General features: G+C 43.2%; 1 protein-coding gene across 1 annotated transcript in view; it reads right to left on the bottom strand.

Moving 5' to 3' along the window:
* Positions 1 to 6,273: 6,273 nt before the first annotated feature.
* The window catches only part of efna3b (ephrin-A3b), a 43,461-nt gene continuing 33,640 nt past the window's right edge, over positions 6,274 to 16,094 (bottom strand). The window contains exons 2-5 of the mRNA XM_071512931.1: positions 13,915 to 14,207; positions 12,724 to 12,789; positions 11,564 to 11,641; positions 6,274 to 6,392 (exon numbers count right to left, since the gene is read on the bottom strand). Coding sequence (XP_071369032.1) covers positions 6,274 to 6,392; positions 11,564 to 11,641; positions 12,724 to 12,789; positions 13,915 to 14,207 — 556 coding nt within the window. The remainder of the gene's footprint in view (positions 6,393 to 11,563; positions 11,642 to 12,723; positions 12,790 to 13,914; positions 14,208 to 16,094) is intronic.

The raw sequence follows: 16,094 nt of genomic DNA, 5'->3' as shown, positions 1-16,094 counted from the left end.
AGCCTCGTTAATTAGCATTACCTGCTAAATCATCACTCATGAACAAACAATATGTATGCGTGCACACACACGCATACACGCACATGCTCATACATGCCCCCCCAACATGAGCCCAACAACACGTGTGTGTACATGTTTGACACAGAATCACCCTTATGTTCAGTGTAATGCCTGGGATTGACAAACACGCACGTTTTAGCCACTGAATTAACACACACACACACACACACACACACACACACACAGAGACACACACATGGGCCAACACGTTGAACTGAGCAGGTTATTTGTGTGGGGGGCCATAAGGCAGAGTAGGAAGGCTTCCCTTGCCTCGTCGCTGCTCCGGTTATCAGACATGTGAATGAGTGAGCATGGGAAGCAGCGTGTCATGCTGTGTGTATGGAGATCAAAACTGGTGTTTTTTAAAGAGCAAAGGTCTGTTTCCATGTATTATTTGTTCTCTCTTGTTGTGTGTGTGTGTGAGTGTGTGTGTGTGTGTTGGCTATTGGTAATTGTATTCCTTTAAACCTGCCTATTGTAAACAGCTCAATAATCACAAGGCTGCCCATGCATAACATTGGCTTCTCGGTAAAACAAACAACAATCAGAGAAGGCAGAAAATTCCTCCCCTCAATCTGACTCATCTTGATGAATGAACGTGCAGCTGAAACCGCTGCCATCCAGTCTGTTACTGGCAGACCGGTGTTGAATTTGAATACTCATTTGCCGAAGCCTTGGATGAATAGTTGTTGCATAATTTTTCATTGATGGGAATGTGAAAGTAAATGTCCTCGGCCTCCAGAGCCGAATGCCCACCTTTGGGCAGCGACAGCGGCCCCTCAGGATGACCTCAGCCGCATCAGCATGCTGCAAACAGACGATTATATCAGAACCCAGTAAAGTAAATCTGAAAGTTTAATCCCACTGACTCCAGTTACACAACGCCCATTGTTGCATTGATGGATTTATCTATTCAAAGGATTACAAATCAGAGGTTTAAGCAAGCAGCCTTCATTCATCACAGCTGTGACTGAACTACGGCACCTAGTGGTCAGCATCGGCTACTGCATCATGGACACACACCCAGGTAATATGCCAATGCTTTGAGCTTTGACGGTTTTTCATGGGAATTCTGACGGTGAATTCCCATGTTACACAACCTTTTATGACTGTAAACTCCGGCCCTTTCACCCTGGCTGCTTTTTATGCTTTGAGCTTTGGTCATATCTGTTTGTGTTAGACTATGATGGCATTGCACTGGCTCGGAGAAATGGGGATGCTGAGAGTGTGAACGTTTGCATGAAGGGCTACTGGCTGAGTACAATTACACCGTATTCACTATTCAGACACTGAATCCCTGTTATGTGTTAGTTTTAATGAGTTTTAATCCAGTATTACCCCTATAGCACCCCGATAGTGGCTTGAGATTAGTGAGGGAGGAATCAAAGACCCGTCTAAAAGTATTTGCTGCGGTTTAAGCCTACTTATGTCAGATGTTTTTTTTTTGTTGTTTGTTTTTTCCTGTTTCTACACTTTGGAAAAAACCTCTTGAGTCAGCAAAATAAGACCATTATGTTATCATAAAGTGAGTCAAGATGACTCATTGCAGGAAGACTTAATGTTGCCAGAACTGGATGGCACCACAAACTTCCTGGATTTCTCTTATTATTATCATTCCTAGAAGTAGTGGTATAGTACTGTTAGTATTCATCCTTGATTTCCAGATATCAGTTGGTTCTTACAGTCTAAATCAATGCCTGGAAGTAAGGCAGTCGGGATATGATCCTCTTCCCCTGGGCTGATGAAGTACCTGCTTCCCAGCAGTCATACAGTCATACAGTGGGGAACAGGAGCAGAAATGATGAAGCTTTAGCTGGAAACATCAAATCAGTGAAATGAGATGGACACCTATGTTTGTCAAGATAAACTAAGATTGAGAAACAAACTAGACTACTCTTCCCAGTTGTCACTGAGGAAGCACTGTGGTTGTATATTGTTAATGTTTTAGATGGCAACATACTGCCTGAGTGTTTTGTTAAATGGTTTTCTGGCCATCTCAACTGGCATGGGCTTGTTTCCAGATCGATGGCATCTGCCTATATCATGTACATGTAGGTGAATGTGACCGTACCTTATGACTTACATATATCCATCTTCCCCTCTATGTCTTTCTACCAACCTCTGTCCATCTTCTATCTATATGCCTACCTCTCTGTCCTTCTTTCGTACATCCTCTAAATACATACCTCAATATTTCCATCCCCTGTCCACCAACCTACTTTACTTCTATTGATCCATCTTCTGCCATCCTCCATCTGCCAAGCTAAATCTTGCCATCCGCTATCTACCTCTTTTAGTCCATCTTCCATCTGTCTGCATACCTACCTCTATCTGTCCATCTTCTATCATCCCTCTGCTGTCCTATCAGTGGAGTGCAACCCCACCTGTACGACACAAACCTGTTGCATAAGACCGCAAACAGCGAGCCTGGCTGCGCTCTGACATCAGCAGAGGCTTTATCCTTCCATCAGCCAGTCCAGACATCAACACCGGCAGCCTTGTCCCATTGTCATTCAAATGTTAGGCCGGTGATTGAAGCGCTTATCTCCCTTAATCGGACCGTGTAAAGGTATTACTGCTGAGGGAAAGCGTCGCCACACCAACTTTGATATGGAAAATCACATCTGTGAGCTCCCAAACAACATTATCTACAGAGAACTGAATATAGCAGGTAAAACCTCCGCCGCAACCCCTCCATCTGTTGTCCTGGATTAGCTACATGCTTATTCCCTTGTTTAGATCCTCAAAGAGCGAGAGAGAGCAGGCGGGGTGGGAAGGAATGGAGGGGAGGCAAATAAAGACCCGAACACACATCTTGTTAAAAGTAAGATTTGTAAGCTTATTATTTTGTTATCATGATCATTGTTATAACCTCTGTTATGGTTTGTTCAGTTTACAGTTTATTTTCAAGTTCATTTAAAGTCATTCCAGTCGAAGGTAAACATGATTGTAATTGTTGTTTCCAACACTATTAAATGCTTTTGTTGTTTTGCCAGACAACAATCGGTCTCACTCTCTCTCTCTCATACACACATGGAAAGAGCAGAAACACAAAGGCTGTTGCTCGCTCACTTGCTCACCCACCCACCCACTCACTCAGTCACTCAATCCTTCATTCACTCACTCACACACACACTGACACCAGTAAACACAATGACAGACAGCATCTCATGCAAAAGCTCCTGCACACAGCCATGAAGTGATGCACAGAAATGAGCTCTCATTTACTCTTTCTCTCTCTCTCACACACACACACACACACACACACAGACACACGCACTCTTGATGGAACCACAAACACAGAGACACACACACACACACGTGTCTAAGTTCTTAAGTGCAACTTCTTGAAGAGTGATTTGCCCCCGTACACAGCTCTTCTACCCTCCCACTCCACACAGGAACCCAACCCTTCCTGCCTCACCCTCCCACCCTAGAGCCATATATACACCTGGGTTTGTTCACACACTGTATTGTACTGCAATGCACTGTAGTTCATCACTGTAACTTAATGCTTCAATACTACAGGATCCTTGTTCCTTTCCACATTAACTCTCTCTCGTCTTGATGCCAACACAATAGCTATTCCATTTCCATCTATTCAACCAAGTTTGCCAAACTTTGCCAAAAAAAACATATTAGCTGACTAATAAATGTAAGATTTTGTCAATAGTCAATTTAATTGACATATCTGCGAAAAAGATCTCACATTCTGCAATCATATAAAATTACTTTGTGATTTTCAATGACCAATACATAATATGTGTAAATACTGATATGATACTTAAAAAATTCCAGAAGATAACTTACACATCATGAAAAATAATCAACTATTCAACTAAAAAACATGTTTTAGTTGATTGATCAGTTGACTAATACTCTAACAGAGGGCAGCCCAAGTTTACATATGGCTCAACCCACCCACTTCCAACTTCAACCCCCCCGCACCACCTCAGGATAACCAAATATACACAACAGCAAAAACAACAAAATAATAAGAAAAAAAGAAAAAAAAAACAACCACAAGGAAACTGAGCTTCAAGTTTGTAAAAATGCTTACAACACATTTCACCTCGGCAGATTTCAAGACATTGGAATTCCATTCTGTGTCCGTAACCACATACACATGAGGACCTGAACGTCCATGACACATGTCGGCGTGTTGCGAGGAGTCCTTCATCACCGCCACCATCTGCTCCTTCTTCATCATGATCATCATCCTCTTTATCAGCTACTATGGTAAGCCATGCCCTACTAGAGTCCATCGTTGGCAGGGTAACCATGGTGAATAAGGTGCTAGTCGCTATGGAAACGCTATTGTGAAGCAACCGACTGGTACAGTTGTTTGACTTTTGAATTGCCATACCTCCCCACCAAAGCACTTGGTTTGTATGTATTACTTGTAGCTTTAGTTGTGTTTTGATTTTTTTATTTTTATTTTGCATTTTCATACTTATAAGATGTATACAGTATGTTGATGTATTTTCAGGCTGTTAGTACCATGTAAAATATTCTCTCTCGCTCTCCAACACACACGCACACACACACATATGCATACTCATTCAGATACACATACTGAAAGTACATACACACACACACACACACACACACACACACACACACACACACACACACACACACACACACACACACACACACACACACACACACACACACACACACACACACACACACACACACACACACACACACACACACACACACACACAGAGGAAACCCTTTACATGTGGCATCCAACAAATGGGTTTACAGAGAATGAGAGACTGGTGCAGCAAGCCTCTGGCGTTTTCACACTCAGCGGGCGCTACACCAACACAGACCAGCAGAGAGCTTCTCGTTGTCTGGGACCGGACCTGTCCTTAGATGTTTCTGTGAGTGACTGTCCTTCCTCCCTCCTCCCTCCTCCTCTTCCTCTCCTCCTAACAGCCTGCAGCGGGTCTTTCCAGGCAGCTGAGAGGAGGGCAGTATTGCTGAGCGTATCCATAGCTGGTCCGCGGCGGTTGTGTGCTTCGTTAACCTCGGAGATGACAGAGGACTAACCGAGTACTTGACAAACAGGACAGAAAATTAACACGGCAACTAATGATGTCAACTGACCCTTGCAGTGTCTGTATCAATGGCACATCTAAATCCCTCCCCCCTCCCTTTGCCCCGACAGGTCGACTGATGGTTTATTTAAGTGACAGATTCATCATGTAAATGCTCCGTATTTCCCCCCCTGACCCCGTCAAGTCCAGTCGCCCTCATTAGAGACACGTTGGAGACTGATGGTGAACACAGGATGACACAGCAGAGTGTAAATGACAACTAAAACACTGCAGTCTGGAGTCCCAGGGTTTGTGTTTACAAACTATCAGCTACTTTCACTAGTCTCCTACTCAAGACCAGCACAGCTCACGCACATCGAGACGCTTCAGACGAGTCCTTCACTCTCAGAACCACGCTGGTTCCTTTTCCTCTGGGGACCGAAGTTCCCAGCTCCGACGTCAACAAAAAAAAAAAGGCAATTTCAGTTCAGTTCAGCTGAAATCTGTTTGATTCAGTTCATTTGAGTTCAGATGAAGTCTCGTTGCAAGAAACTATGGCAACTAACCCTGGGAAAGTGTTTCAGCCAATCACATCCAGGGAAAAACCTTCAAATGATTTCAACTGGGTGGGATTTTGATCTGTTTCTTCTTTTTATTAGGATTTCAGCCCCGCCTCTCCAGTTGTATAAATGCTTTGTGTGGTGTGCGTGTTTCAACAAGCCTAACCTATGGCCTGTTGAGACGCACACACAGTCTACCACACCTTCTGCCGTGCAAAGGCTGACTTTAATGCAATATACAGTTCAGTCTATGTCACTCTACTTCAACTCTTTCAATACTCCACTCTGTCAAACACACACCTGCACGCACATACACACACACACACACACACACATAAGCGCGCTCACACACACACACGCACCCATACAGAAATGCTTTAAAACTCTCATTTCAAAGTCTTCCTCCTCTTGCCTCCTGCTCTTTTTGTAGTATCTTGACACGGTTCTCCTCTCCTCTTCCATTGTCTCCTTTCTCCTTTCCTCTCTTCTCCTCTGCCCCTCTCCTATCTTCTCCTCTCCTATTATCCTGCTCCCCCTCCCACCCCCTGATACTGTACACCCTCCCAAGGCTAGTTGGCATGGTGATGCTGTTGGGATGGCCGTTGCTAGGAGATGAAGAGAGCGACCAGGAGGAGCATCATCACGGTCAGGAGAAGGCGGTCCCTGGATGGGCTGCTTCCGCTGACACTCTTCTCTAGCTTGGGAACAAAAGGGTTAAAGTCATCTGGAAAAACACAAAGAGAGACAGAGAGATAGAAAGAGAGAAAGAAAGAAGGAGGAAGGAGAGAGGAGGAAATCTTAACATCAGTTCATTCATCAATACTAGCAGAGAACCAGGCAACACTTTAAAACTTTAAAGGATAATATCTATCACTTTCAACCTGGGCCACTTTCCTAGTTTTTGCCATCATGACGATTGATTGTGTTCAAAAGTTCATCCCTCACTTCACTGTAGAGCTTTATGTACCTCCACCCAAAAAGCGAAAAAACCTTTTCAATACAGTAACACTCACACTGCAGTTACACTACATTATCACAAATTTTCAGTTATAATAGTCCATTTGATCCTTTTTTAGAGTTGCTCACACACTTCCTTGTTTACTCTGCTGGCTGCTAGTCTTCAGCCATGTTCAAGGCAAATCAGAGGGGGAAAGAACAGCATTTTGTTGCTTCAGCTTGAAGCATTCTTCACGTTTTTGTTCCTTGTTGGAACAACCACATCTAAAACAATTTATATTTATGAATTTAAAATCAACCATAAACAAACTGCAGCAGATATTTCTTGCTTTTCATAAGTACAGATAACTAATTTAGATTTTTAATACCTTGGACTGCTGACATTGGTTGGATTCCCTGCTGTGTTTACTGCTTGTGTTGACAGACATGAACACAGCATCAGAGGACTTTAACAGTCTACTTTCAAGCTACTAGTTAAAATAAAATATCTAACACAGAAATATATGCATGTTTCAGGGAATGGATAACCGGAAATCAGATGTAGGCAGGTCCCATTACAGTATGGGTGTTATTGTGTTGAAAATTGCTTTTAATCGTTTTTTGGATTCAACTGTTGGAGTTTGCATTGGCCCTGTGGGTGTGTTTTGGTGAACTGGAGGTATGTAAAGCTGTGCAGTGAATTAAGTGAAGAAATTTAAAACACAATCAATCGTCATGATGGCAAAAACTAAGAAAATACAGCCCCAGGTTGAAAATTACCAGAATTCCTTTAAGTGGTGCTCATAAGGCATTATAAGGAATCACCAGGGCATTATAAACACATAATAATTATCACAAATTTGGGCAGTTGAATACTTTATGAGGCAACTTCTGAATGAATTGAATGTCATTTTCTGACATTTGTCTGATGGTTACATTGTAATAAAAGTTCATCTATGCTTCTAATGATCATATAATCTGCTTGCAATGCATCACAATGCACTTCAAGTAAAGTTTCACTGAGATTTTTTTATAAAACAAACTCAGTGCACAAAAGGCAGCTTACAGCGCACATAGTCACACTCCCACTGAAACATGATTAGTCTGCTACAAAGACAACACAGCAGCACTTCCACGGAAGACTGGAGCTTTGTTATCAGAGAGCTCCTATTGTCCTAATACAGTGACACATTCCTCAGAAACACACACACATTCTCTCACACACACAGACACACTATATATTCTGTACCATTCCCCCTTGCCATGCACATACACCTGGTGAGGTTCTATAAATAGCTTGTGGTCTTTTGTTGCAGGCTACACACCGAGCGATGATGTCTAGTCGACACTCCGTACAAAAACAAGAGCGACCAGACAGTGCGGTTCACGCCTACACTTATGAGACACACGTGCGGCCAGACACACCCTCTGCAGTCACTTGATTAATGAGACTGGAGACGTACACCAGACAGAAGCACAATGTTCTGTCTGTTCAGAAGTCGGCCGACGCTGATTAGGGCCCATTGTATCTTGGGTCCGACGGCCTCAAATCGGGGCTATTCTCAGTGTTTCCACTCGCCGCCGTGTCTGGCTCCAGAATAGTTCCAGCTGTTCTGCGGGTCAGACGGCAGAGTAATGACTGGCTGACACCTGGTTGCAGAGATGGCCCGCTCTGCTATGCTCCGCCGGCCGATCTAATGAGATCTACGCAGGAGTGGAGCTCAGGTTAAATGCTTTGACCGCGCTGTGACCGGCCGTACAGCGGCGGGGCCAGAGCACGGTTTCTGCGGGGCGGGCTGACAGGGGAATGTGGTTTTGAGGACACAAACAGCAGGCTGGGGAGAATCTCACACAACTGGTTCCAACGTGTGGCTCTGCTAATCGCCTCATTACACACACACACACACACACACACACACACACACACACACACAGTCTCTCTCTCTTTCATTCACTCTGTCAAAGAGAAGCACACATAATTTGTGCAAACACATTTTTTGCGTGCTGTCTGCAGAGGGCATGTGACGTACATTGTGACCTTTTGACATACTCACAAGCCAAACACCAGGTCGTGCATGGCACTGCCTGTGTGTGTGTGTGTGTGTGTGTGTGTGCTTGTGTGTTTTGGAGAGGAAAACAGCCAGCATCTGCGTGATAATTAGGCACCTCAGACACCTAGAGGCATTTATGAATTTGAATGTCATGTTTACAAGAACAAGGAGATATCTTACTCTCTGATGTGTATGTGTGTGCGTGTCTGTGTATGTAATGTGTGTGTGTGTGTGTGTGTGATATGTGTGCATCCATGTATGTTTGTGTGTTAATAGCCATCATCCCTAATGGTTTCCGTTTGAGGAGCTTGATTCTGAGTGAAAACAAGCCTCACCTATTGGAGCACCTGGATTAAAACTCACAACGCAATCACATCTACAAATGTTACAAAAACAGAGCTGACATCCAGGTGATTTAGCAGCAAAATGCACTGTCACTTAAAGGAGCGGCAATTGCTACAGTGCAACAACATTACAGATAGAGCTTCTGATTTCTCCACTAATGGCTGAACCTGATAGTCAGATGCAGTAACCTGAGCCAACAGGGTGGGTAAATTAGTATCCTCCCATTGAAAGACATCAGTAATCACATGGCTGCATGGGGAGCCGCTCGCACCATTCCATCTGTGATGTAAATGAGATCTAAATGAAATCTAATACATGAGGCAGTATTCAGGAGGGAACCACTGTTGGGCTGTAGACACTGATTGAACAGGGCAGCGCCAAGGAAATAAACTGCGAGCAATGAAGGAGGAGAGAGAGGGAGGTTAACAATATGAGCCTGCAACATTCAGCACAGTTAAACATTTTGAGACAGTAATCACCCAGATTTTAACTGAGCAGTTTGCCTGTGTGTGTGTGTGTGTGTGTGTGTGTGTGTGTGTGCATGCGTGTATGTGAACTTTTTATAACAGTAATTAAAACTATGATGTGATGAGTCTAATAGGCAGACAGGAGGACGGAGGAGGAGGGGGTAGGGGGGGGGAGGAAACAGCACTACCTCTTTGTTTTCAGTTCATTTCACAGCTCCCTCTTGGTTTCTGCACTTTCTCTTGCACCAGTTTGGGTTGTCCTATTAATTTAATTGGCAACACAGTGGTACAGGTGAAAGGGACCCATAAGATTTGGGATAATTTGCGCTCTACTACTGCGTCAGCCTTTCACCCAATATTAACAGTATATAAATGTAGTCCTCTTTACTTTAACTGTTCAAGTACATCCAATACACCTATTACACTGTGGAAATATTATTCTTTGTTTTCCTATTCGTCTGTGTAAACATGTAGATAAGTGTGTATGTTGTCAGTGTCTGTGTATATGTTGTCTGACAACTAGTGTAATTGGAATGGGTCTTTGGGAATTACATGATATTATGTGTTTACAATTCTCATTCTGTAGGAAGGGATGGAGCTCAAGTGGTGGAGAAATGATGTATATGTACTGTTCAGTGATGTAAAATAACTACAATTGGTGATTACCATATGGGGGACAACCATAAACAAACAAAATATATTTTTGGAATAAAATTAATTTCTTTTTTATTTTATTTTTCTATTTTGAGTCTGAAAGTACTAATGCATACCATGAATGTATCATAAATATATCATAAAGATTTATATAATCTTAAAAAAGGTAAAAAAGATGGAAAAACTCAATTTCACACGTCAAAAGGTGAATAAACTGAACTCCATTGCATTCCTACTCACGTTCTAGGAGGAAAAATGGAGGATAGGAATGGAAGGGAGGAATGAGGAAGGCATGGAGAAAGGAGATGGAGTGAGATGAAAGGATGACGCAGAGAGAAAAAGAAGTGAGGGAAAGGTATCACAACAAACTCATTTGACCTGCAGCCATTCGCCGGAGTGATGAGTTTCCCCAAGACAGTTATGAGAACACACTGATTTATTATGCACACGCACATGCATGCGTGCGCGCACACACACACACACACACACACACACACACACACACACACACACACACACACACACACACACACACACACAGATTAACAACACAGCACCATATTTTACAGGCTACCTTGGAGAACGGTGTGAAAGCCAGACAGGATCATGATTGATCTCACATGTCTAGATGTGTAATGGGTGGCACCTAGGCCAAACAGCTGTACTGTTACTGTAGTGCTGTGTTGTTGTTACCATAACACTGAGAAGCTGCTGCCCCACCTGAGAAATTACCTTCAATGTTGTCACTTTATTGATCTACCGCTTAACCGCTCCCTTAAAATCCCAGCTAAATTTCATACAGTTTCAACGCCAACTGGTTTAGTGTGATTCACATGTGATTTGGCCAGAGAAGTAATCAACATATCGCTAAAAGGGCAAACAGGGAGCATTTGCCAAGATGTTGCAGCTATAAGAAATCTGTATAAGGCCTGTTCTGAATGGCAGACATGCGTTGCCGCGATGTCTGACATGGGTTTGGTAAATAAGCATGAAAACTCCATGTGTTTGTGTTCCTCGCTTGTCAGGGAGAAAAGAGCTAGTGTGAAATGAATATGCATGTTGTTGTTTAGCGGGATCAGCAGCTTGCCAAGCCAGCTGGTGCTGTGAAGTTGGATGTGGTGGAGGTTTCTGGAGGTCTTTTTTGAAACCTGCAAATATCACTTTGCAAGGCAGATGAACCGGTCAGTCCCCTATCAGAGATAAATGATCAATCCACTACTGGCTATATTTAACTGAATTTATGCCAGCATGAATCATGTGAATCATGATTTCCAGCAATTGCGATCCTCTTGAATCACAAAAATGAGCGATAGTCTGTGTGTATTTTACTGTATGTAGGGTCTTTATCCAGATGGCCCAGATAGATGTGTTTGGCACTTACTCACCTGTATGTGCGTGTGTGTCTGTGTCTATGTGTGTGTCTGTGTCTGCGTGTGACTCACCAATATCGTCAATTTTGAGGCCTGGTCTAAGTGTGTAGTCTGGTTCTGTAGTCTCTGGCTCATCATCCACGTCTGAGGCTGAGAGAGAGAGAGAGAGAGAGAGAGAGAGAGACAGAGAGACAGAGAGACAGAGAGACAGAGAGAGAGAGAACAAGTGAGCAGGGGTTAAAGCATTGCTCCAAGCCAAAAGGATTTTAATTACATCCAACCTGACACGGAGAGAGAAATGAGAGAGTGAGAGTAAGAGAGAGAGATAGAAGCCGAGGGTGCAGGGGTTAAAAAAATCCCCTGGAGCCAACAGACTGACAAGCTATAACATCACCAGCAGCCGTGGGAGAGACTGAGAGAGAGAGAGAGAGAGATTGAGAGAGAGAGAGAGAAGGAGGCGAGGGCAAGCAGATCAAACTGAAGAGAGGCAGTGTGTGAAAAGGGATGGAGAGACATGGAGGGGGAGGGGGGTGAGAGAGAGAGGGAGAGGGAGGAGAGGTTAATACTACAGGGCTGTGGAAGTTAAAAGGACCGGACAGGCCAGGGATCAAAGTGTGTGTGTGTGTGTGTGTGTGAGAGAGAGAGAGAGAGAGAGAGAGGGGGGAGAGTGAGAGAGGGCAGCGAGATTGAAGGATGGCAGGAGAGCAAGTGAGAGAGGTTAACACTACATATACATAGCCACCCACTGACCGCACACAGCAGTAAATGAATTCTGACAGGGAGCGAGGGAGGAGGGGCGAAGGAACAGAGAGGGAGAGGGAGAGGGAGAGAGGAGGAGGGAGAGAAAGAAAGAGAGAGACAGAGAGAGAGAGGGGGATAGGGAGAGAGAGAAACAGAAGGAGCAAGAGACAGAGAGATAGAATATAGAGAGAGAAAGAGAAAAAGAGGAGCGAGGGGGGTTCTGTACTGCGAGTGAAAATGCTGCAGGGGAAACTCAGCAGGAGTATTAATAGCTCTGCCTGTTTTAGACTGTATTTAGATTGTGTGTGCATTTGTATGTGTGTGTGTGTGTGTGTGTGTGTGTGTGTGTGTGTTCGTGGGGACCCTGATGCTGGCCAGATGGGTAGAGTGGCCAGATGGGTCCAGGTACACTCTACTAACAGGTCCAAGCATCGCATTACAGGTCACACCACACACACACACACACACACACACACAAGTGCAAGACTTACCTGTGGAGCAGCAGACATACACTCGTAGTCTCAGACAGCTGCGACCATGGTGATGGGTGGGCGTGGCTGTAAACACGTAAAACACACCATTTATTAACATATGCCACTGTTTATCAATTTGCTTTTATATTATATTTAAAACTGACGACAAAGCTTTATCGGTCCATGCAGGACTGACTGCTTCCATGACAACAGTAATTATGGCACTAATAACACAGTACAACTTGATTTATTCAAAATATTTTGTTCACTATGTCCTTTCAGCCAGTCTGTCAGATGTGAAAATATCTCAGTGACTCTAATATTTAATGGACTTTTAATTTCACTTATTACTTATATACTACTTATATAATATAATATAATATAATATAATATAATAGCTACAATAAAAAAAAAAAACAATAATTAAAACACTTTAATTTAATTATAGAATTAAAATCTAAATCTGCTGAGGGTAAAAAATAAAAAAGACATTCAATTGCCAGTCTTTCCCAAGTAGTTCAAATTTCCTACATTTTAATGGCATAACCGACTTCAAATGCATGCATGTTATTTGGGAGGCATTTCAGGTTTTGCAAACACCAGCCTGCAGAGAACTAAACAAACGAGGAGGCTGTCTTTGTAGTGAGTAGCTTTCTGATCTTGGAGCCGTAGAGAAGAAAAGCTCCTAGAGACCTCTGAGGTGTTAAATAATGTGAAAAAGAAAATTAAAAAGCCTTTATTATAACACAGCTACTTATGATATCCATTAATCATTTGAAACAAAATATTGATTCAAATGATTTTATATCAAGCTTATTTACAAGCTTTCGTCAAAAAAAAAAAGTCCAGCAGTAATGTATTTTTGGCACAAGGTGTTAATTTGATTAGAAATCAACAAAATGGACCACACCTCTTGACTGTGGAGTGACACGACTAGATGTGAAACAGCGGCCTGTTATTCAGAAATAACAGACCTCAGAATGCGTTCATTGGCCAATCAGAATTGAGTATTTATCAAAGCCATCTTACAATAAAAAACAACCAACACATTTCAGCCCACAGAGAGCCCTCGTTAGGCTACTACTCTAGTCTGACTGACCTCCATTCCAGGTGGATTATGGAATAGCAAGGTTTTACTGTAATGTATTTTTTAATCAGAGGACACACACTAGCAGCTGTGATATCGGTTATCGGTCTCGTTTCACTCACAGATGTAGTAGTACTCCTGTCCAACATGGAACTCGTATCCCAGCGAGAAGGCGCTGTAACGCTGGAACTTCTCGGAGAACTTGATGGGTGCGTGGGGGGCGTGGGGCCGGTTACACTCCCACCTCTTGAAGCCCAGCTGGGGGTCGCAGGTCCGGTAACCACGGTAACTGACCATGTAGAGGATGTACTGCTCGCCGGTGCCCACCATGCGCTGGCTGTCGTTGTAATGAGGGCAGTAGATGTCCAGGTAGTCATTGACATTCACCTGCACTGTGTAGCCCTCCCTACGCAGACTGGATACACAGAGACAAAGGAGACTGTTAGAGGGAAGAATTACATAGTTATATAATTAATACAAATTATATGCACATTGGTAATATTTTTTATAATATTTATAAACATTTTTAAAGGGGCCATATTGTAGAAAATATTTTTTTTCTTTATTTATTTACATATATATTTACTTATATATATATATATATATATATAATCAAATATATTTACTGTAGGCATTGGTAAAATTGATTTTGACTGAGTGGTTAAATTTAAATCTATCCTGTTTTACGGGCAGTTTCAGACTAACTGGTTTGACTCACTAAACCATTACTAAATCGTTCCAGTCAGGCAGGTTTGCAGCATTTGAACCAACAAGCCGCCTGGAAAGCCTTCACTGCCGGGCTGCTTCATTTTAATTAGAGGAGCTGGTGCTGTCGGCCATTCAGGGTCCAGTATTTTGTTTATCCAATAAATACCCTTTTTACTAAACCACATTTATTTGCAAAACATCATGAAGAACATTATTCAAATCCTGAGTCATAGTATATTTGAAAACAAAATCATGACAACTGAATAATATGGGACTTTTAGTATCATACACGTTTACAATATTTTTCACCCTGATGGCTTATGTTTAAACAAATTGTAACAAAAGTTTAAGTGATAATATTAAAACATGCACACACAGAGGTGCACATGAACACACGCACATACACACTTAACACACTGTAGTATCAGTATTTAAACTAGGACTGTTGGTATGGAGTTCCACCATGCTAACCGCTAACTGACTCCGTCATAATGCTTACAGCATTTTTAGATGCGAACAAAAGCTTTACACCCTGTGGACTAAACAAAGCGTACACACATAACACTCAAGGGCACAAGCTTTGCTACAAAGACAACACATCGTTTCAGCGCACCGCATTCGGATACATGCATTTGTGCTCAATTGTTCGTCTGAGGTCATATAGATCTATGTTTGAGAGTTATTAACTTATTTATAACAGGGAGCAGGTGCGTGTGTGTGTGTGTGTGTGTGTGGGTGGGTGTGCGTGGGTGTGTTCTAGGTATATTTGTGGCTCCGGGGCTGCTGTATGCAGAGAATGCGGAGCTGGCTCTTCAGTATGGACTCAAGGCCCCAGGGCCACAGCTCCTTCTCCTGGTGTCAGCGCAGCATTGTCCCCTAACCCCAGCGCTCGTACATCAACCTGAGCGCAACGTCGCGCTCACGTCAGCCGTCAACGTCCCGGCCACGTTCCCCCCCCCAAGCTCATATATCAGCGTCAGCCCTAAAAAAGACTCAGCTTGACAGGAAGATAAGGTCTGGGTCTGTGTGTGTATGTGTCTGTGTGTGTGTGTGTGTAGATTCTGTGACAAAGTGAAATAGATTCTTTCCTGACATCCAAAAGCCCTCTTTTTCTCCCCATCACAGACACGGGCCCATATCTGTGCGACAGAGACAGGTTGCAGTTGTAAATCATACACACACCGATGAACACACACACCCACACATGCACAGTCACACACACACACACACACACACACACACACACACACACACTCAAAAGATACGGTGGTGCCATAATAAAATCACAAGGGGGCAGCAGAGTGTCATCCTCTGCCTGATGCTGTCTGTCTCTCTCTCTCTTTCTCTCTGTCTGTCTCTCTTTTTCCCAGTTCTAGGTCACGTCTCCAGGGAGATTATTATTCAATTATTAAATGAAGATCGAAACGCTGCTCCCAACGTCTCCCTCTCTCCATCACTTCTTCCTGCTCTCCCTACATCCTTCCTGAATTTGTCTCTCTCTCCCTCCTCTCCATTCCTCCCTCTCTCTCTCTCGCTCTCTCCTCCCTCTCTTTCAGACTAACATGGAAGGAAGATTCATTGTTCAACATTCATC

This window comes from Centroberyx affinis, unplaced genomic scaffold, assembly GCF_046629955.1.
Source record: "Centroberyx affinis isolate AG114_WGS23_722 - 3 ecotype Tasmania unplaced genomic scaffold, CSIRO-AGI_Caff_v1 ptg006633l_1, whole genome shotgun sequence".
NCBI classification, from domain to species: Eukaryota; Metazoa; Chordata; class Actinopteri; order Beryciformes; family Berycidae; genus Centroberyx; species Centroberyx affinis.
Note: the sequence above shows the minus strand (reverse complement) of the source record. Positions and strands in the feature narration are given on the sequence as shown.